At 31.9% G+C, this 21703-nt stretch overlaps 2 protein-coding genes across 2 annotated transcripts; both read right to left on the minus strand.

The window, feature by feature from the left end:
* Nucleotides 1-566: 566 nt before the first annotated feature.
* Nucleotides 567-21068, minus strand: LOC143079012 (gamma-secretase subunit PEN-2-like). Its single transcript, XM_076254112.1, has 4 exons — nt 20947-21068; nt 8187-8251; nt 6994-7098; nt 567-3313 (listed from the first exon to the last, which is right to left on the minus strand). The coding sequence occupies exons 2-4, from the start codon at nt 8245-8247 to the stop codon at nt 3174-3176; spliced, it is 306 nt and encodes a 101-aa protein (XP_076110227.1). The 5' UTR covers nt 8248-8251; nt 20947-21068; the 3' UTR covers nt 567-3173.
* Nucleotides 3566-5864, minus strand: LOC143079011 (uncharacterized). Its single transcript, XM_076254111.1, has 2 exons — nt 4799-5864; nt 3566-4430 (listed from the first exon to the last, which is right to left on the minus strand). The coding sequence occupies exons 1-2, from the start codon at nt 5313-5315 to the stop codon at nt 3898-3900; spliced, it is 1050 nt and encodes a 349-aa protein (XP_076110226.1). The 5' UTR covers nt 5316-5864; the 3' UTR covers nt 3566-3897.
* Nucleotides 21069-21703: the final 635 nt, after the last annotated feature.

Raw genomic sequence — 21703 nt, forward strand, 5'->3', positions numbered from 1 at the left:
GCATTTCGTTTAACCTGACAAGAACAATACAATGACCTTCTATACACAAGGTAAGCATACCAACATATCTCACTCCATTTGGAGTTCCTGCAATTCCCTCAGTTTTAATCCCGTGAGTAGATTTTTCATAGGATTTACTAGTTTTGACTTCATTAAGTTACTGCTGTCCTTATTCTTTCAAATATTCAGAATTTTATTACACTCAAATTCTAACTTTGTCCTTGTTTCTCCATGGAAATAAGATTTGCCAATGCTAATACAACTGCATACCAATTATCATTGATCTACCACCAGTGTTTCCCCACTATCAACTGACCTAATCACAAACTAAAACATGTAAACTTAGCAAACGTTTTAAAGTCAATAGACCATGGCTGAGAGGGAAGAGTCAAATAATCTCCATGGTGATGAGATGTGCCAATGCTAATACAACTGCATACAAAATGTCATTGACCTACCACCAGTTTTTACCCCTTAACTGACCTAATCACAAACTAAAACCTATCAACTAAGCAAATGTTTCAAAGTCAATAGACCATGACTGAGAGGAAAGAGGAAAGAGAATATACTGAACAATTTCTTTACTTATAAAGGTACAATGTAAATAATTTTTTGTTTCATGTCTGATAACCACAATTATTTTTACAAGGTACATTCAATGGGCAGATCCAGAAAAATATTATAAATAAAATTGAGAATGGAAAGCAGATTTCAAAAGGAATTTTTATCAGAATCCTTACCGTTCAAGAAAAATGTACATTCTAGAAGCAAACACTCTCAACATTTATTTTACATGTGCTTTCAAAATTTAGATCATAACTTTTTCTGGAACAGCCCTTTTAAACATTGCTTAAAATGACTGATGACCACAAATATTAGTGAAAATTCAGAAATTATAGTGATGTTTTTATTATTGCGAAAAGTGCAACAAGGTTATAATCACAATAATTTTAACTTGCATGATTTTTTTCATTACAAATTTCATTTATTACCTTAAGTAGTTGTTACTTTGTCATATGGTACAAAAATAATTACAAAAAATCAATTCGTGTTGGCCCCAGCGAATTTTTGAAATGTAGTTATCATTGAAAAAGCACCAAATTATCTCCCTTTGGTGCAAAAATGCCATTTTTTGGCATTAAAATTGAAATATCTCTTTTAACTCATAGGTGACATATATTTTTTATTGTTGTTTTCGAATAAGCTGTACATAAACTAAATAATTTTAAATTTTTAGCGATTTCTGTAATTTAGTTCTTTTTTTATATCGATATTACCGCTATTTCTCCTATTAGTTCAACAGAAAATAAGGACATTAACAAAAATGTATGCTTCTTTCGAAGGCAGATTGTGAGCGTAAATGAACGGTGACCCCATTTTTTTATTTCATTTTTCCATTAAGGAGGTAGACCTAGGTTAAAGGAAATAACTCTTAAAATCATCAGTACGTTTATGTCAACCATTTTTTAAGAATATATTCTAAGCTTCTAGGTTACATAGATTATTTTCAATCTGTTTCAGGTAAATGCTTAAAATACATGGATGAACTTGACTTTTACAAACGCTTAACTGATTTAAAGAGTTATCTCCCTGAACCAAGGTCTACCCCCTTAAGTATAAGATAAAGTTCATTTATAGAAAAATATAGAGAAATCCTATATTAAATAAAAAAATTCACTTAGACCCGCGAGCCAGCCCCCTTAAAAAGGATTTTTCTCAATATCGCAAAAATAAAAATAGCATTTGATTCTATAATTGCAAAATTACAATAATAATTTTATTCAATAATTTGTGAATTTACACTATATACATAATATATTTCAATGTTTTATTTCAAACAAACATAAACATGATAAATGAGACAGTGAATATGGTGAATACGATATCCATCAAGGACATAATAAATAAACAGTATCAAAATGATTTTCAATGCAACTATTGACTAAAGTCTGTTAGAATTAAAATAAAATAAATTCAGTATTTGAGGAAAGATTTGTGTGATCATATTATGTACTGGAAAATAGAAGGGGACTTTTGATAATGCAAACATTTTGGTCATGAATGTTTGTCTCTAATATTTAATTAACTGTGCATTTGTATTCAGATATCGCAGATCAAATTTATTCGTTCATTGTTTAATCATACGTTTTTTGATTGAGTTAAGTCTGCCAATTGATATTTTATCGTATGTTTTTCTTTGTTGTGATGTTATGCTATTGTTTCAGAAAAAGGGAGAAGGTTTGGATCCATTAAAACGTTTAATCCCGCTGCAAATGTTTGCACCTGTCCTAAGTCAGGAATCTGATGTACAGTAGTTGTCGTTTGTTTATGTAATATATACGTGTTTCTCGTTTCTCGTTTTGTTTATATAGATTAGACCGTTGGTTTTCCCGTTTGAATGGTTTTACACTAGTAATTTTGGGGCCCTTTATAGCTTGTTGTTCGGTGTGAGCTAAGGCTCCGTGTTGAAGGCCGTACTTTAACCTATAATGGTTTACTTTTTAAATTGTTATTTGTATGGAGAGTTGTCTCATTGGCACTCACACCACATCTTCCTATATCTATTAAAAAAAAGATTTAAGGCTGAAAAAAATCTATACACAAAAATTCTGAACATAAAAATCACAAACCATATACATATACATGTACATGTATGCATGTTATTACGATTAGAATCTATTTTAGGATAAGATACTTACAGCATAATTGATGGACACGACTATTAATAAATTACAAATTAGAATATCCACATTAAATTATAAGCATGAACCCAAAGCTTTTACCATGTTTACTGCTTAGGAAAAGCATATCTTAACAGATTTTCTTATTTGTCAAAAGGTTTTCAATAACTTAATAAATCTTTAGAGGTCATTCATTGCTTTTTATAAAAAAAAAATGAACCAAATGAGAAAAAAAAATCTTTTCTGTATGATGACATGTTCTACTTCATTATTTCTACAAAATATTCAACCATGTGATTTCAGCATGTTTAGCATAATTTACATGACTTTCATTAAGATAATAATAGAATCTGATACATGTATTAGTATAATACAAATTTCAACATTGCTCAACACATAACCATGATAACTGTTACAATATGTGTTACTGTTTATCTCTAAAAATAATCTCTTATATGAAGTGAATGATTCTTCAATGGATTATAGACTTTCCTATGGTATGCCTCTTGGAATAATGAATGACATAGCATCAGCTGTATCTCCCCATGAAACACGATTTAACTGGAATATTACAATCCATACAGATATTATAGCTGTCCATATCACAGTTCCTATCATAGACCTTATCACATCTGTAAAAAAAATCATATATTTAATTATAAATCATGTATTGATGTATGGTCCATATAGATGGTACATGTAATTTGATGTAATTGTATCATAGTTTGTTTAATTTTCCATTGAAAAAGTGTGAGGGTATCTACACATACACCACCGTTCCATATCAACCCTCTGATTGGTTTACCAGAAGATTGAAAATGGTCATGTGGGGTATGTGAGATACCTCACACTTTCAGCCAGAATCTACAATGTAACATTTTCTTTCCTGTAATATTTTTCAACTCTAAATTTTTACTAAAACTATAGTGTTGGGTAGTTGTCTCATTGGCAAATACCCCATATCCTTTCTTTTTCTTAGAATAAATACAAAAATGAATTTTAATAACTGTATTATTTTAATAAAATGTGCAACTAGAAGCCAAATATAAAATCCTCTAATCCTCGAGAATGGCACACTGGTAATTTCACTACAAAAAAAATGCATAAATTCCATTATGCATAATTTCACTACTAAAAATTCCAAAATGAATATATAATTCCTTTGAATAAAATACACCAGATAATCCTCAAATACTGAAATAATCACAATATATATTTAACTTCCACTATTAAAATTGAACACACATCCAGTGAACAAACTTCCAACGCCTCCTGCGGCACTTTTTGATATTTCTTGATTTTCTGTGTTGTCTTCATGTTTAATTTTCTTGCACATGCTTTCACTCGGTTCAAGGATATTTGAGATATCCTTTAACATCTCACTGGAAGCCCTTTTATATTTTCGAACACTCTCGACTGACCTATGACCTGTCCTGTTCATTATTTCTTGTTCTGGGACTCCTGCCTGGTATAATGTTGTGGCACATGTCCTTTTACCAGAGTGGTTAGTGAAATACCCATCTATTTCGGCTTCTGCACACATGGTTTTCATGATATTAGACAATTTGTTGACCCCTACTGACTGTTCACCAAACTTAATACTTCCTTTATCTAGTGGTCTCCTATAAAAGGCTGTTCCATTTAAATCACGTACAATATTCAAATATTGTTCATATATCTTAAATAGTACTGGATTTTGTAGATAGTGTTTTAAGTTTTTGGCACTCAAGTTCCGCTGATTGAGTCCACCTGAAAAAAATGAAGTGATGACATTGAGTGACAATTAAATCACACACTGAACAAAACTGAGTTATTAATGAAATAGATAATATAAGATACTTTATTTGTTTAAAATCCAAAATAACAGTGAAATATGAAAGTTTTATATTGCTTTAATTGGGTAAAATGTAATAAGCATACATGCTACGCATGATATGAATATATATACCGGCCGTCTTTACAGTGAATTTGCATAAATGAAGCACCTGTTGAAGCGCGGACCTCAACGAAGACACCCGTATTTTCTGAAAATCGACACTCATGTGACAAAATTACACATATGAACGAATTAAAACACGCAAGAAAATACTAAATAATTTAAGAAAAATGAAACTTACCTTTGTACGTTTTGTTGGCTCTGCCCTTGAATAATATAAAGCTTCCCGTCTGATCCTTTCCCAGTTCGAACTGATCCACGGACAGATTCCTATGCTCATCTACACCTCTGAGTCCAAAAAGTTTACTGTTATAGAAAAACATGGTATTCATTATAGCTTTAGAACTGGTACTCCCTAGCAAGCCCTTTTCCCAGAGAGTGCTTTCTGTTTCCTCGCTTATCGCCTCTGCCTGTTTAGTAGTGGTGCCTATACCCTGTTTTGTGAGTTCGGTCATCCGTGCGCTCAAAGAACGTCTGAAATCATAAAATACACAGTCTTTTTCGTCCAAAAAGTTCATATGCACACCATTCTCTCGGTGAAATCTCAGTATGCCAACGCATAAAAGATATAATGTCTTTGGTGGATACGGCTTACCATCTTTTCTTCTGGTCTCTATTACAAACTTGCTAAGCCATTGATTTACATCATTGGCGGTAAACTGTAAAAGTTCTGGAATGGCACAATAATTACTTTTCATTCGCGCAACTCTCCAGTCGTTAAATGTGGCAACACTCTAAGTAGTATTTTTACGTGTATTTCTGCTTTCGGTGGACTTAACTAACTTATCAATATCAATATCTTCCACAAAAGAATAGCGTGAATTCTCGCTACAGTTCTCAGTAACAGCCTTTTCCAATTCTTCAATAATATTATCCGCCGTAAGGGGAACCTGCGTAAGTTCAAAATCTGGCAAGTCATCCATTTCAAAATCCACTTCATATTGGTCCAAAGCCTGAGACAGAGTTAAATCCTCCAGCTTTTCGAAAGCAGTATTTTCATTTTCAGCATCTTTGCATGTTTGTGATAATGTTAGATCGTCTATACTGTTGTCCCATTCGGGAATTACATTCAAAAAGTCAATGTCACTTATCTCCATTTTTGCAGCCATTTCAGACGACTGAAACGCGCAAACTGATAATGCAGCGGGAAAGGCACTTTTCATCACGTGATATCAGTTAATTGTGACGTCTTATGAACTTTGACACAAGTCATTTACCAAATTAAAAATTTGATTGGGTATGTGTAGATACACTATAGGATGAACTAAATTTCACTCGAAAGCAGAGCTTTCTCGTGAAATTTAGCCCCTCCTATGGTGTATCTACACATACCCAACACTTTTTAATTTGGTAATTATAACTTATAAAACAAAAAGATGTGGAATAAATAATGCCAAACAGAAATTCAAAACTATTGGTCATGGTTTAGCCTTCAACAATAACCAAAGCCCATACCGCATAGTTAGCTATTAAATGCCTCGTAATGACAAATGTAAAGCAATTCAGTCGACCTGGACATTGCTGGAATGTGTCAGTTATTACTAATCTTTATTGTTTGTACGTCTATTTTTTTAAGGAGTCCAATGTTTGTGACTTGCATGGTCAGCTGTAATGTCAAGTATTGTTTTTTATAATTTTTGCCTTTGTTTTATGTTTACTCAATGACAATGAATGATAATCATGGTAATGGTTCAAACAAAACTGTAAGTTGTCAAGACTCTAATAACAAAAACTGAACACATTATTAGGTATTTCTGCAGATAAATTAGTAACCTAATGAGATCAATATGGTGTTTTTTTGCCATTGTTTGTAAGATCGCAACCAATTTTGGGTATTTAAGAAAATAATGTTTGAAATTTTACAGCTTAATATCTGTAAAAACAGTACCAGTAAATTAATTGCTTTAACAAATTTAGAATTATAGGTCATAGACACAGGCACTCATCTCAGAAATTTTTTCCCCCTATATACCTTTATATAACACAAGGTACTTAACTTACGATTTAGAAAAATGTCAGGTGGTGACGGAATTCCGTTATATACCAATTTCTCGGCTGTTAATCGTTAAGACGAAATAATTACGATTGACATACTTGGGTAGGATTGCTACGGATGATTCCAGCAACAAAAGTAGGCGTGTTATACACCATTGTGAAGATAAATCAATTTAGATTTACAACATAACAAGTTTTAGTGGGGTTGACAGCCGAGAAATTGGTATATAACGGAATTTCGTCAGCGCCGGACATTTTTCTAAATCGCGAGTTAAGTACCTTGTGTTATATAAAGGTATATAGGGGGAAAAAATTCTGAGACGAGTGCCTAAGGTCATAGAAGTCACTTTCAATATTGATATTTTGTGCATTTGTTCTTACATGATCTGATTTGTTTCTGTTCAGTGTACTCCTCCTTTAAGAAAGCCTCTTTGAAGAACCATATAGAGTTTATAAACCACAGAAATGGAAGGCATGCAAATCCACCTATAAACAAAAATAAATTTTAAAATCAATCATGGAAGAATGTGTTGAAGCCAAATGAGGCTGTACATAATGTACATTCACTACATTGTACATGTAATTAAGTGTAAAAGTTACATTTTCACAAGACAAGTTATGTTCATAAAATAAAAATTTTGCAAATCCAGAACAGGTCTAAATTGCTAAAGGCTTATCCTCTTGTTAAATACACTAGACATGCTCATGCTAGAGGCTAAATTTCTAATTAAATGGCAAAATTTTACTTCTTTATTACAGTTGATGAAACAGACAAGACATAATTTTCTTTTAGTCAACTAAAGTGAACTCAAATGGAACTAATGTGAAATTAATTAAGGGAGATAACTAGAATTAGGAGATTCCAGTATTTTGAATCTTGTTGATCTGATCATACATGTACATTTATCTGTGAAGTTGAATATCAAAACAATGTTTAACTTTTTTTTGTAGGTTTAATGCAATCAAAGTTCTTATAAGCACTGAACAGTAAAGATTGCTTCAATTTATCAGTGGAAAGTAAAATTAAATATTGCATTGGTTCTAGTTTATTTAACAGCTATTCTAGATAAAGGAGATAACTCAAATTATAAAGATGAGGTTAACAATGACATAATTCATATTTCTACATCAGATATATAAGATTCCTGCACTTTGAAAACGTTATGTAATTTTTTGGACAAGTGTAAAATCTTTTTGTGCCTTGAATATCTGAGCATATCTTACAGCAACAAATTTCTGGAAATGTTCATGAATAGGCTGTATAGAATGTTATGATCAATGCACTATATTTTGTGTATCAAAAAGTAGTGATCAGCCTTAGAACATTTAGATATAAAGTCAGTCCCATAAGGTTTTGATTGCATTTCATGCAATTTTTACCTAAAAAAACTGACAACAGAAATTTTAAAGCTGACAACATCACTAGGCAAGAGTTTACAAAGCTAAAAATCAGTTCTAACTTAACCAATAAAAGATAAAAGGTGTAGAACAGTAGAAAGGTAATTGAATATATGCTCTGGTAAAATAATTACAGCTAACTTTTTTTATGTGTACTAAACATTTCAAATTTATACCTAAGTAATACTTTCTGCAGAGATCCAACTTATCTTCATTTTTTAATTTTCTCAAGTCCATATTACTGAAATAAAAAAAAATTATCTATGTTAAAAAAAGAGTAGTGTCATATATAACATTAACAATGATTAACATACAAACACGACAAAAGTAACATATAACAGGCTATTATTTAAACTTGGAATTATGGAATTTACATAATTTCTTGGTTTGAAATTTTTTTAATAAATTCCATGTTTATTCTATATTTTAATGTTCTGTGCTGTGCACAACACTTTCTATTACAAAGAAGATAGTACATTTTCAATAGAATGTACTGTGCCGCGCACAACACTTTCTATACAAAATACATTGTATGGAAAGTGTTATCATGGTTATGAACAGTTCAAAACATTATAATACCAAATAAACATGGAATTTATTAAAAATTTCCAGCACAAGAAATTATGCAAATTCCATAATTAAAATTAATTCCAAGTTCAAATAATAGCCTGTTATATATATATATATATGTGTGTGTATACAGTCATGATGGTAAAATAATTAAATTATTAGATATATTTTACTATATCATTTTAGAACATGGATTGGTGTCCTGTTAGTGCATTAATTATAAGTAAAGTTTTGTAAACATGGTAAATATTCAAATAATTTTGACCAAATACATGTATGCAATATTTCTTTATCTTTTCATCCATCATTGTCCATGTCCTACATTTTGTCCTAGCTTTATCTTATTTGAGATTTTGTTTCAAAAAAATTACCATTGCAAAAAAAAATACTTTATACAAGAAGTAATTGTACATGTTCTTATGAATTGTTTTGTTAAAAATAAGGCTGTTAGTTTTCTCCATTGCATTGCATAATATTTTTCATTTTGGGGGTCTTTTAAAGTCACTATACATGCTATACATTGTATGGTACAGTTTTTTCTCATATTTAAAAGCCATTCAAAACAGTTGCTTAAGTTTGCTTACATCCAAGTTGCCTCATCATACTCATTGACAATCCGGATCCTTTAATATCATCTTCAACTGATCATGCTGATTTAACATATAAAAGCTATGAAACATGTCAACCATGAGTAAAATATTCAAGTGTAATATCACCATAATATCATGAATATGGTAAAGAAAACACTTAAATTAAAATCTATTTAAACAAGAGGCTGTCAGAGCGACAGCAAACTGAATTTCTTAACATTCATTTGTGTCCTGGCATTTTCCAATATCACATGAACCATAACTGATGAACGATGAAAGCAGACTTGGGGTCAAATTACACATTACATTGCAAAAATGTTCAATTACACTAATTAAACAGTTTTTGAAATGTAATTAATTAAATTAAATTACTTTACTAAAGTAATTAATTAAATTTTACACATTACATTTCATCATAACTTTTTTTTAGACAATATGTATCATGTATATACAGCATGTGTAAAATATTCATGTAAGCTTACAACATAGTTTTAGCATTCCATTTGATCGTCTTTAGCAATGTTTAGTATTTTTAAATAAGTCAAATATTGTTAAGCAAGAAATAATTGACCAGAATCAAAAAGTTGCTAATATCGACTCCTACAAGTCGATAAGTTATCAAAATTGGTTAACTTCAAGACCCACGCATTTTTATAAAAAGGTCATGCATCTAAATCAATTAATGACAACATTGAAAGACAATGCTTTGTCTTCTAAAAGAAAAATATGAATGAGAGTCTAAAAAATCGGAGATAATGTTAATCAACCTTACAATGCAACCACCTGGAACCACACTTAATGAGGTAAAACATCTGTGTTTAGTAAGGATGTTCAATTAGATAATTAAATATAGATAGCTCTCAAGTCCTTGTGAACTCTCAGACATGTTTTTGCTGTCATAGGGGGTGTACTTTTGCCACCAAGTGAAATTAAGTTTTTTCATCAAAATAAATAGACCTAAACAAGTCTGTCATTTTCTGACTTAGATAAGTCTAAAATTGAAAACACATTTTTATAAAAAATACATGTTTTGACTTCTTTAAGTCAAAAACAAAAAAACAACTTGTTTATGTCTGAGCTCTGACTGACTTTGTTTCGACAGGAGCTGATGTTGCAGGTATTGCTTGATCATAATATGTGTTGATAGATGAGGGAATGTGTTCCTATTAACTTGCCAATACATGATTAAGGGGTATTTTGACAACTCAGAAATGAAGCCATTTAATTAAACATGATATAAATAAATTAAAAATTTACTTTACAATTATTCAAGAGTATGCTAGTCACTAGATTGAATTTTTGTTTTGTACAAACAATGTATAATGTCTAAATAATCCGTGAAAGTGAAATTGTTAATATCAAATTTGACCTCCATTTTGTCATCAGTAACAACATATTAAAATTTGAAAAGCTTTGTTTGATAGGTTCATGAGTAAATACATGGACACAACTGGAAACACCATTTTTCATTCTTTCAACAACCACTAGAACACACCCGCGAAATCGCGGGGATATACAGCTTGTAAACTGTTGTAGGATAAAATTGAGAAAGGAAATGGTGAATATGTCAAAGCGACAACCACCCGACCATAGAGCAAACAACAGCCGAAGGCAACCAATGGGTCTTCAATGTAGCGAGAATTCCCGCACCCGTAGGTGTCCTTCAGCTGGCCCCTAAAATATGCATAATAGTACAGTGATAATGGACGTCATACTAAACTCCGAATTATACACAAGAAACTAAAATTTAAAATCATACAAGACTAACAAAGGCCAGAGGCTCCTGACTTGGGACAGGCGCAAAATTGCGGCGGGGTTAAACATGTTTATGAGATCTCAACCCTCCCCCTATACCTCTAGCCAATGTAGAAAAGTAAAACAATAACAATACGCACATTAAAATTCAGTTCAAGAGAAGTCCGAGTCTGATGTCAAAAGATGTAACAAAAGAAAATAAATAAAATGACAATAATACATAAATAACAACAGACTACTAGCAGTTAACTGACATGCCATCTCCAGACCTCAATTAAACTGATTGAAAGATTATGTCTTCATCATATGAATATCAGGTACAATCCCTCCCGTTAGGGGTTTAGTATCATAATGATACTATCATAAAATATATGAGAAGAACATAACCCGTGTCATGCCAACAACTGTTTTTTTAGAAATAAATGTGTTTAGTTCCGATGCAAAGACCCTATCAGTGAATCAATGTTAAAGCCAAAATATGCAATCTTTAATGACCTGACAACAGTATCGTAACTATATCCCCTTTTAATAAGTCTATTTAAAGGTTTTGTTAGTTTCTGAGGAGAATACTGACATTTTTGTGCTTTATAAAGAATATTTCCATAAAATTTTGGATGTGAAATACCTGAACGTATAAGATGTCTGCATGTTGAGTTATATTTACGAATTATTTCCTTATACCGGTGATAAAATTTAGTAAATGTTTTGACTAGTTTGTGATATCGAAAACCCTGGTGTAATAATTTTTCAGTAATACATAAATTTCTCTCGCTAAAATCTAATACATTGTTACATACACGAGCGAATCGTACAAGTTGAGATATATAAACACCATAAGATGGTGACAAGGGAACGTCACCATCTAAAAATGGATAATTAACAATAGGAAATGAAAAATCATCTCTTTTATCATAAATTTTTGTATTAAGCTTCCCGTTTATGATATAGATATCAAGATCGAGGAAAGGGCAGTGGTCATTGTTGTCATTAGCTTTATTTAAAGTAAGTTCTACAGGATAAATTTCTTTAGTATACATACTGAAGTCGTTAAATGTTTGTAAAAGATATTATGTCTGGAGAATTTCATATAAGGTATCAAAAGCCCTCCTCCTTCTTTTTTCCAAAGTCCGTTATTTGTTTCCTTTCTGTTAAATTCAATTATTTTTGTGTTTCTAGCCTTATTCCACAATTATTCTTCCCCTTTGCTACAATGCATTTTTTGATAAAAGTCAAATTGAATTAAAAATTTGCACCACTTCAAACATGAAATAGATGAAACTGCTTATAGATCATTATTATTCTAATAATAAAATATGCGTCTGGGACAATCCATCAGTGCTTTTCCTTTTGAGAGCCCTATTAACATGCCAATGGTAGGATTTGAATCTTGTATAAATGACGAGGCTCATTTGAGAGGTGGTCGGAGGGGCACTGAGCCCGAAATCCTGGACTTAAAAACATGAAATCCTGAGGTGCGTATTTTAACGAAATTCATATCCCGACATCCTGAAAATCGAAAAAAATATTCCCAGATCCCGTAAGGAACAATCCCGAAATCTCGATCCCGACGTCCCGAAAATATCCTGCCTCCCTCTAATCTCTACCCTACTTTCATTTTGGCCTAATCACTACTTTCACTTTCAACAATGAATTTTTATGCCCCATTTATGGGCATTATGTTTTCTAGTCTTCCGTTCGTTCGTTCATCCGTCTATCCCGCTTCAGGTTAAAGTTTTTGCCGAGGTAGTTTTTGATGAAGTTGAAGTCCAATCAACTCGAAACTTAGTAAATAATATGTTTCCTATGATATGATATGATCTTTCTAATTTAATGCCAAATTAGAGATTTTACCACATTTCACAGTCCAATGAACATAGAAAATGATAGTGCCGATGTGGCATCTGTATACTATGGACACATTCTTGTTTCCACATGTTTTACTTATTTCTATATATATGCAACTGGTATGACCCCTTAGATAGTAAATATTTCAAAATGTAGACAAAATGCAGAGAGTCTCTATATATTATAGTAGTATAATCATAATTTACATGTGGATAACGCGAAAAATAATTGTCTCTAAGGAGGTATAATAGTTGTGGTTTTTGCGATCTAAAAACCATGATATAGAGAACGCTCTGATTGGCTTATTTATTTTTCCTTTTTGTAATCTGTCATATGATTGGTTGTTCTTGTGCATGTTTAAAACCGGAAGTCTTATCTATGACTAAAAGTAAGTCTGATGACGGAAACAATATCCGGACACCTTTTTTGTCGTTTTTCTCCCAAATAACTCAATCTGTATAATCATACCAATGGATGACAAATGGGACTATGCATGTTACCTATAGAACACAGAGGCATGATGATTAATTTATTGTGGAAGGAAGAGAAGCGACACACAAAAATTAGGTCTTCTCGTTTAATAGTATAGATAACTCCTGAACACAAAAATTGAAAATTGCCATTATTGAACTTGACCTTTAATTTTGTCATCAGTAACAACAAATTCAAATTTAAAAAGCTTAGGTTGAACAGTTTACGAGTGAATACATGGACACGACTGGAAAAAAACATTTTTCAATCTTTCAAGAACCATAACTCCTGAACAATGCTGAACGGTAGAAGTCAAAATCATCATTATTGAAATTGACTTCTATTTTGTCATCAGTAACAACATCTTTAAGTTTTTTAAAAAGCTTTGGTTGAACAGTGGATGAGTAAATGCTCGGACACGACTGGAAAAAACAATTTTCAATCTTTCAAGATCCATAACTCTTGAACGGTGAAAGCCAAAATCGTCATTATTGAATTTGACCTCCATTTTGTCATCAGTAACAACGTATTAAAATTTTAAAAGCTTTGGTTAAACAGTTAATGAGTAAATGCATGGATTGGAAATACCATTTTTCAATCTTTCTAGAACCATCATGACCAGAACTTCTGAACGGTAAAATCGTTATTATTGAACTTGACCTCCATTTTGTTGTCAGTAACAACATATTAAATTTTAAAAAGATTGGTTGAACGGTTCATGAGTAAATGCACGGACAACATTTGGCTGCCGCTCGCCCGGCCATCCGCCATACATCCCCAAATCAATAACCAACATTTTTGTCACAACATATAAAAATTTCATTTCATTTGATAGGTTCATGAGAAAATGAACGGACACGACTGGAAACACCATTTTTCAATCTTTCAAGAACCATTACTCCTGAACGGTAAAAGTCAAAATCGTCATTATTGAACTTGATCTCCATTTTGTCATCAGTAACAACATATTAAAATTTGGGAAGCTTTGGTAGAACAGTTCATGCATAAATACACGGACACGACTGGAAACTCCATTTTTCAATCTTTCAAGAACCATAACTCCTGAACGGTAAAAGTCAAAATCGCCATTATTGAACTTGACCTTCATATAGTTGTCAGTAACAACATATTAAAATTTTAAAAGCTTTGGTTGAACGGTTCATGAGTTAATGCACGGACAACATTTGATTGCCGCCCGGCCGCACGCCGTACATCCCCAAATCAATAACCGACATTTTTGTCACAAAAATCCGGATAAAAATATATGTGGTTAAAACTATTTACATAACTACTAGCTTTACCAGTCAAGGGTCTAACTTAAATAAGTTATCAGAGAAAAATAACATGCATGTGTTATTACAGAAACTTTCATGGGTTGTCTACTCTTTTTTCCTTGATAACTAATTTTCTAATTCCATTAACATGATAAATACAATTTTGATCAACTATTGTAAATTAATGAGGCAAGGCCTTTAAGGGCAAACTAAAGCTGTAATAACAAGGCTTAGTTATTACAAGCATGTAGCTTACTATATTAGAGTAAATGAGACACTTGGAATCTTGCGCAGTGCCTCATTACAAGCTCTGATCATCATTTCTTACAATGAATTGAAATACATTGTTATGCATGTTAGAGCAAAGCCTCTAAAGAGAAATAGATAAGCTGTACATGCTGTAATAACACCCTTTGGTTATTGCAGGAATATATTTTCTGTAATAACAAAGGTGTACTTTGCATGCTTGAATTGGTAACTATGAGCTGGTATATCTTTGCAAAGATTAGTATACATAAAGAAAATTATAATACCAATAGAACTTGAGAAAAATTTAACAAGATAAAGGTTATATATTTTCCCTTTGAAACATGTAACATACATATGTTATCACAGTTTTTTGATAATTTTAACAACATGTACATGATGTATGTTATTTTCTCTAATAACTTATTTAAGTAAGACCCTTGACTGTTTACTGTTCGCTTTCGGGTCGATCTGCCCCCACGTCGATCCGGCCCAAGTCGATCCATCCCACGTCGATCCGGCCCCACGTCGATACGGCCCATATGTAAAGTCGATCCGGCCCAAAAAAAAATAATTTATAAGGAATAAAAATAAAGATATATATTGATGTAATTCATAAATGTTTATGATTTTTATTATAATGTAAAAGGTGTACGGTAAAAAAAATAAAAAAATATTTTCTTCAGATGAGTATAAAACAACTAGGTTGATTATGTTTTTATTACAAGTTTTCAAGATTACTGGGTATAATTATATTAAAACAATTCAGACATCAACATTGATTTTAATAACAGTGAAATGTCCAGTTGAATAGACGTATTTTTTCGTAGCTCCGAAATCACCCACCACTGTTAACATACAACGTTATCATTGTTATTAAGTATAGATTTATCTCATCTTTAATATCTAATACATGTATGTAATACCAATAGATAGAAATTAATACTTTATTTGGTTCCAATAACTAATATAACTTAAATAAGAAAATATAAACATGGCTTTTAGTCAAGGCTTTGATGTTGATGACTTTATAGATAATGTTGTTTATTACGACCGACCGTAAAAAAGGTAAAGAGATTAGCTCTGAAATGGTAGAGACTTCTAGTCAGGATTCGGATATGGAAACACTAGACACCACTGTCTCAGAAAAGTCTTCCAAAAAAAAGGAGGATAGGTTCTACTCCACCTTTCAATATTCGTATAGCCAGTTGCTGTATATCATGTTATTGTAGTGCTGCAAGTGTGACCCCTTTAAGTAAGTGAAAGTGTAAAACTGTTAATGTAAACATGGTAAATGATTAAAAGTTATATATTTATGTGAGTGTCAGAGATAGTGTGTTTGTTAGTATGTATGATTTTATTGTTATATTTTAGTAGTGCTGATATTATATTTTAGAGAGTGAAAACGTGCATTCAGTGTCATTGTTTTGTTATTTTCTTGCAATAAAGAATAATGGATACTCATATAACTTGTGTTTTTTTTCTACACACATCTATTCAAAATACTGTCAAATTTACGAAAAATATATCGATATAGGAAGATGTGGTGTGAGTGCCAATTAGAAAACTCTCCATCCAAATAACAGTTTATAAAAGTAAACCATTATAGGTTATTATACACCAAACAAAATATCAAACTATAAAGACCTTGTTGATATTACAAAAAAAAAAACAAGTGTTATAGAAGCCTGTGATGTTACCTGAAAAAAAATACAATTTATTATTTTTATATATATGTCGTGTACAAGTTGCGATTTTGTACAGGTTATAACATTTACAAAAACATTGTACATGTTATAACTTGTAGTAATGCAAAAATACAAGTTATAACATGTACAAAAGTACCTCATACATGTTATAACCTGTACAAAATATTGCTTAAAAATGGTTTTAACTTGTACAAAATTTAAAATAAATCTTAATGAAGTAAAATATACATTTAAATTCACCAATGCATAACATGCATAAAGAACAACAATAAATAGGCCAGAACATGTCTTTTTCTTTAGAGGACAATGATCAAAAAGTTTCAGAAATATATGTTTCATGACTTATGTTGGCAAAATGTGTTTTCGTGTAATTGTATGTTTTATACCCATTATGGCTTAAATAAGTGTGAAACTATTTACTAAAAGCTTCATTCCTCAATGACAATTACATTAGATACTAGTAATTAATTCTTCCAAAAAAGTTGAAGAACGATTCCTAATAATTTTGGGAAATACTCCTCCCTCTCAATTTTATAGCATGCAAAGACTAAAACAATGTCTTATATGCTTACCATGTAAAAGCAAGAGAGAGAGGAAATAGTTTTCATTGGACCACGCTTCATTATCAATATCTTTGGATCTACTCTTCAACATTTTTGGCCTTCAGCATGACTTATGTAAATTTATAACTCAATTTTTGTTTACAAACTATAAGATCATGGCATGAGGCAAATGTCATTTTGATGTTTTAAATATATATCCTCTACTTTGAAAGCATTTATTTGTGGCCTTTGGATGTTGTCTGCTCCATGGGCGGGTTGTTGTCTTTTAGACACATACCCCGTTTCAATTCCCAATTTTATTTGTAGACACATCTATTCTGGCTATCCTCTTATGTCTTTTAGTATCAACTAGAATGAAAGTATTTTACTATTGCCTTCAAAGTGGACACTCACAATTATAATTCATCAAATAAAGATATGTCCATAGATAGTCATAAGAGGATCATAAGACATGTCCTAAGATATATCTTATGACAGGTCTCAGGAATGCTTTGTAATACCGACTCCTGGACATTAACTGTCTCAAAAAAGGAAAAAACACACTAACATGAAGGAATAATAAATAAGTTATGAAAATGTTGTTGAGGTCAATAAGGCCTAAAATAAAATTTCATTTGTTTGGCATTGCCGCCCGACCCACTGAAAAACTTGCCGCCCAAATAATTTTATTTGCGTTTCAGAAATTTATTTTTTTTTATTTAAAAAAAAATCGAAATTGTGCCGGAATTTGATCGTATCCGCCGAGTTTGTTCCTGGCTTTACTTATTTCAAATCACGATCTTAAAAGCGCTTGCCTTACACAGTATTGGGAGCAAACATTTAAATGACATGGAATAGAAAAAGTTTGCCAAAAGTAATGTCAAAGAGGCCGGCAGGGGAAAGCATCAATGCATTGGTTAAGGGAGATGGATTTTATCAAAAATCAAATGTTTAGCTATTCTTTGAAAGAAACGTTCTGAGAGACCTTGTAGAGGACTCAAGTTTTATCTTTTGTAAAGGCTAAAAGCAGAAACAGATGATTTCTGCTCGACTTTGTCGCTTCATGAGATAGAAGTTTTTCACCGGGACATCACAGAACAAATATGCGTGGCTCTTATTTTCCCTTGAACCAGAGAACAAAGTATCTACTATAGTCAGAACCACAATGATGCATTCAAGATAATTATGGCTGTAAGCACTAAAGCCCATAGACCAAAACGGTCCCAGATTTACAGGTTTATAGTAGTTTTGTACCAGTAGATGCTAGCCTGGTACAAAACATAAATATTTTAAAGACTAGCATCTTGTGTCAATTGAAGTACTTCCCCCTTTTCTTGCCTTTCTTCTTAACATGAATAAAATAATTCTTAAAACATAAAAGATACTGACAGAAACATATTTATAAATGTATCTAGTGTACTAGTGATGAATAAAATCCCTTCCCTTTCCACAATTCTAAGGGCTCATTAATTTATCTGTATTCATGTAATGCAATGTCCAGATTTCTGTTAATCAAACAAGCATTACAACCCATAATTTATTTATCTGCAAAAATTGTCTGTCCTGCTGCATATTTGATTTTGAATTTATCATACGTTTTAAACCTATAGCCCTGAAAAACCTTGCACTAATGGATAATATTAGTATAAACACCATGTCTATTTGTGCCAACCTTCCAAATTTTTAATATTTTGCTATCCTTATTTGGTACAGATCCTATATCCTCAAAACTTATCAGGGGCAGTAGGCGTGTTTGTATGGTAGTTCGTCACACCTTTCATGTATGATTACTAGCCTCTAGGTATTGGTTTGAGCCCTAGTTGGGCAGTTGCAAAATTAAGGTTTGATTTTCATGTCAAATGTGATAAGGTTAGTCAGTTTCTTCCCGCAGGTTGCCGCCGTTTTCTTTCAAGTACTACGGTTTAATAGTATGCCAACAAAACTGACTGCCATGAAATTACATACGGTGTAGAAAGTGATGTTTATAAAACCAAAGCAAACAATAAAAGTTTTAAATCTTTGTCCATTTGTACAAGGAGCCGTAGTGGTTGAGCCATTTAACTTATGGTAATTTTACCAAACTGTGACCACAAGATGTGACATCAGGCCTCTGTTCAATTGGCAGTCCCACAATAAAAGTTCAATTTTCACGTCATACATTGTACATTTTATATGGTTAATTTGTCAGTTTCCTGCCTCAGTTCTGTGTTTTTTTCTGGGTCCTTTGGTTAACTCTGCCAACAAAACTGACTGTCTTACATGAAATTATCCATATGATGTAGAATGTGACATTGACGGTTGACCCCGTTCAAAGAAACCACCAGCATGTACACACAACAATGCTGCAATGCTTTAGACAACATTGGTCTAGAGACTTCATGATTTACATGTATAAAGCTTTTAAATGTAAAAAAAAAAAAAAATCCCTACCTACCTACCCACCTGCTGATAGTGTGGGTCGGCAATGCCAAACAAACAATTTTTTAAGGGTGGCCTAACATCTGTTGCGATAATAGAAAAATATCCTTATTTTTCGATTTTGTACAAGTTAAAACCATTTTTAAGCAATATATTGTACAGGTTGTAACATGTATGAGGTACTTTTGTACATGTTATAACTTGTATTTTTGCATTATACAAGTAATAACATGTACAATATTTTTGTACATGTTATAACCTGTACAAAATTGCAACTTGTACACGACATATACACCAACCTGAACCAGAAGATCAAACTATAAAGACCTTGTTGATTACGTAACTATAATTAAGTGATTACAAGTGGCATTACCTTAGTTCACAATCATCAGACAATTGTTGAATAAACAAACCAATTATAGACTAATGATTTGATTAATCAAGTCATTATGATGAGTTATAGGTTCCAGTGGACTGTAAATATTTATTTAGATATTCTGTGTATCAAGGATGTATATTAGTTATACGTCCTTGTGTGTATGAACTAAAAAAAAATGAAATTGCCATGACATTCAAAGTTAAAGTTATCATGGAAAATAACTTCATATTTTAAAAAATGTTGAAGCTGCTATACAACCAACGACACAATAACACTAATTTTTGTATCAATTTAAAATAGTTCTTTAACTGGTACGTCAATACTTCACTTATAGTCTAGTCTGTCTACGGCAAATATTGCGAAACAAATTTTACCTGTTGTCATCCATCATCGGACACTTTTTGCAAATTCCATTTATACTGTTAAAATGTGTCACAAATTCCTCCAAAATCAATATAGTTATTTCATATTTTATAATGCCTTAATGGGGCCGGATCGACTTTGGGCCGGATCAACTTGAGGAAAATCGACGTGGGCCTGATCTACTTGGGCCGGATCGAATTTGGGTTGGATTGACTTGGGGCCGGAACGACCGGATACCTACTGATCTATATTGTAGAGAACAGTAGATGTCAACTGTTCTCTAAAAATATTTACGAGAACATATATGTCCCAAGTCAGGAGCCTCTGGCCTTTGTTAGTCTTGTATGATTTTAAATTTTAGTTTCTTGTGTATAATTCGGAGTTTAGTATGACGTCCATTATCACTGTACTATTATGCATATTTTAGGGGCCAGCTGAAGGACACCTACGGGTGCGGGAATTATCGCTACATTGAAGACCCATTGGTTGCCTTCGGCTGTTGTTTGCTCTATGGTCGGGTGGTTGTCGCTTTGACATATTCACCATTTCCTTTCTCAATTTTATTAGAGAAGATGTTCAAAGGGAAGCAATTCAGAAACATGTGCTCCTTCTCCGTTTAAATACACCTTATAGGGATTACAGTACTGCTACTGTTACGTACATAAATTTTGCAGAATTTTTAACTAGATATAAAATAGCTAGTGCGAAGAGGGTGGGCTCCAAAAACTGGTTATTTAGAAGTCGTAAGTAGTATAAATGTACTTGAATTCATACCTGTTCCCAAATTACAAAACGATTGTGATAAATCTTAATGTCTATAACATAGTATCACAAAAAAATAGTTTTACTCTTTCAGTCTTTGCATATGATCAATACTTCCGGATGCCAGATGTGGAATACGTCATCATTTAGTGTGTACTATGATATAACTAATAACCGAAGTCTTTATCTTAACAGCAAATCGCATTGTATTTTGACGGACCCATTTTTCTTCTTTTTTTTCCCTCTCTGTTTTTGTTGATTCATTATTTATTCAAGTTTGCTTGTTTTGCTGTTTATTTAAGCATTTTATTTGTTTCAATCGTCTTTGATAAAATTATTTTAAGGTGGATCATTGGTGGGTGCATATTTCCTCACTGCTGTTATATTTTCCGAAGTTATACTTCAATACCAGATTCTATGTTAGATTTTTTTCAAGCTTTTTCTCAAAAATATAACACTAAGCAATGGCTTTTTTCAAGCTATTAGTATTGCAAAATTGCCCAAATTTGTATAGACTTTTTTTCATGCACAACTATTTTTTTTAGAATTGAAAAAGAAATTTATGAGATAGATTTTTGAATTAAAACATGAGAAGGTATTTGAAATATACTTTAAGAACATAACAAGAAAGAAAAGGTTTTACACGACCTTGTTTTCTTGCTACAAGTAAACATTTAAGAAATCTCTATCATTTTTTAATACCTGAAATGTCTATCATTTTTTAATACCTGAAATGTTGCTATTTTGGTTCCCTTAAATGACACTTTAA

The sequence above is a fragment of the Mytilus galloprovincialis genome, chromosome 6 (assembly GCF_965363235.1).
Source record: "Mytilus galloprovincialis chromosome 6, xbMytGall1.hap1.1, whole genome shotgun sequence".
NCBI lineage: Eukaryota > Metazoa > Mollusca > Bivalvia > Mytilida > Mytilidae > Mytilus > Mytilus galloprovincialis.

Excerpts from the sequence above, each read along its gene's own strand:
- LOC143079012 (XM_076254112.1), bottom strand. The coding sequence starts at position 8,247 with ATGGACTTGAGAAAATTAAAAAATGAAGATAAGTTGGATCTCTGCAGA. Across the intron at positions 7,099-8,186 it reads CTGCAGAAAGTATTACTTAG|GTGGATTTGCATGCCTTCCA; the intron begins GTATAAATTTGA and ends TTTTGTTTATAG. Across the intron at positions 3,314-6,993 it reads ACAGAAACAAATCAGATCAT|ATGTGATAAGGTCTATGATA; the intron begins GTAAGAACAAAT and ends TTTTTTTTACAG.
- LOC143079011 (XM_076254111.1), bottom strand. The coding sequence starts at position 5,315 with ATGAAAAGTAATTATTGTGCCATTCCAGAACTTTTACAGTTTACCGCC. Across the intron at positions 4,431-4,798 it reads AGCCAACAAAACGTACAAAG|GTGGACTCAATCAGCGGAAC; the intron begins GTAAGTTTCATT and ends CATTTTTTTCAG.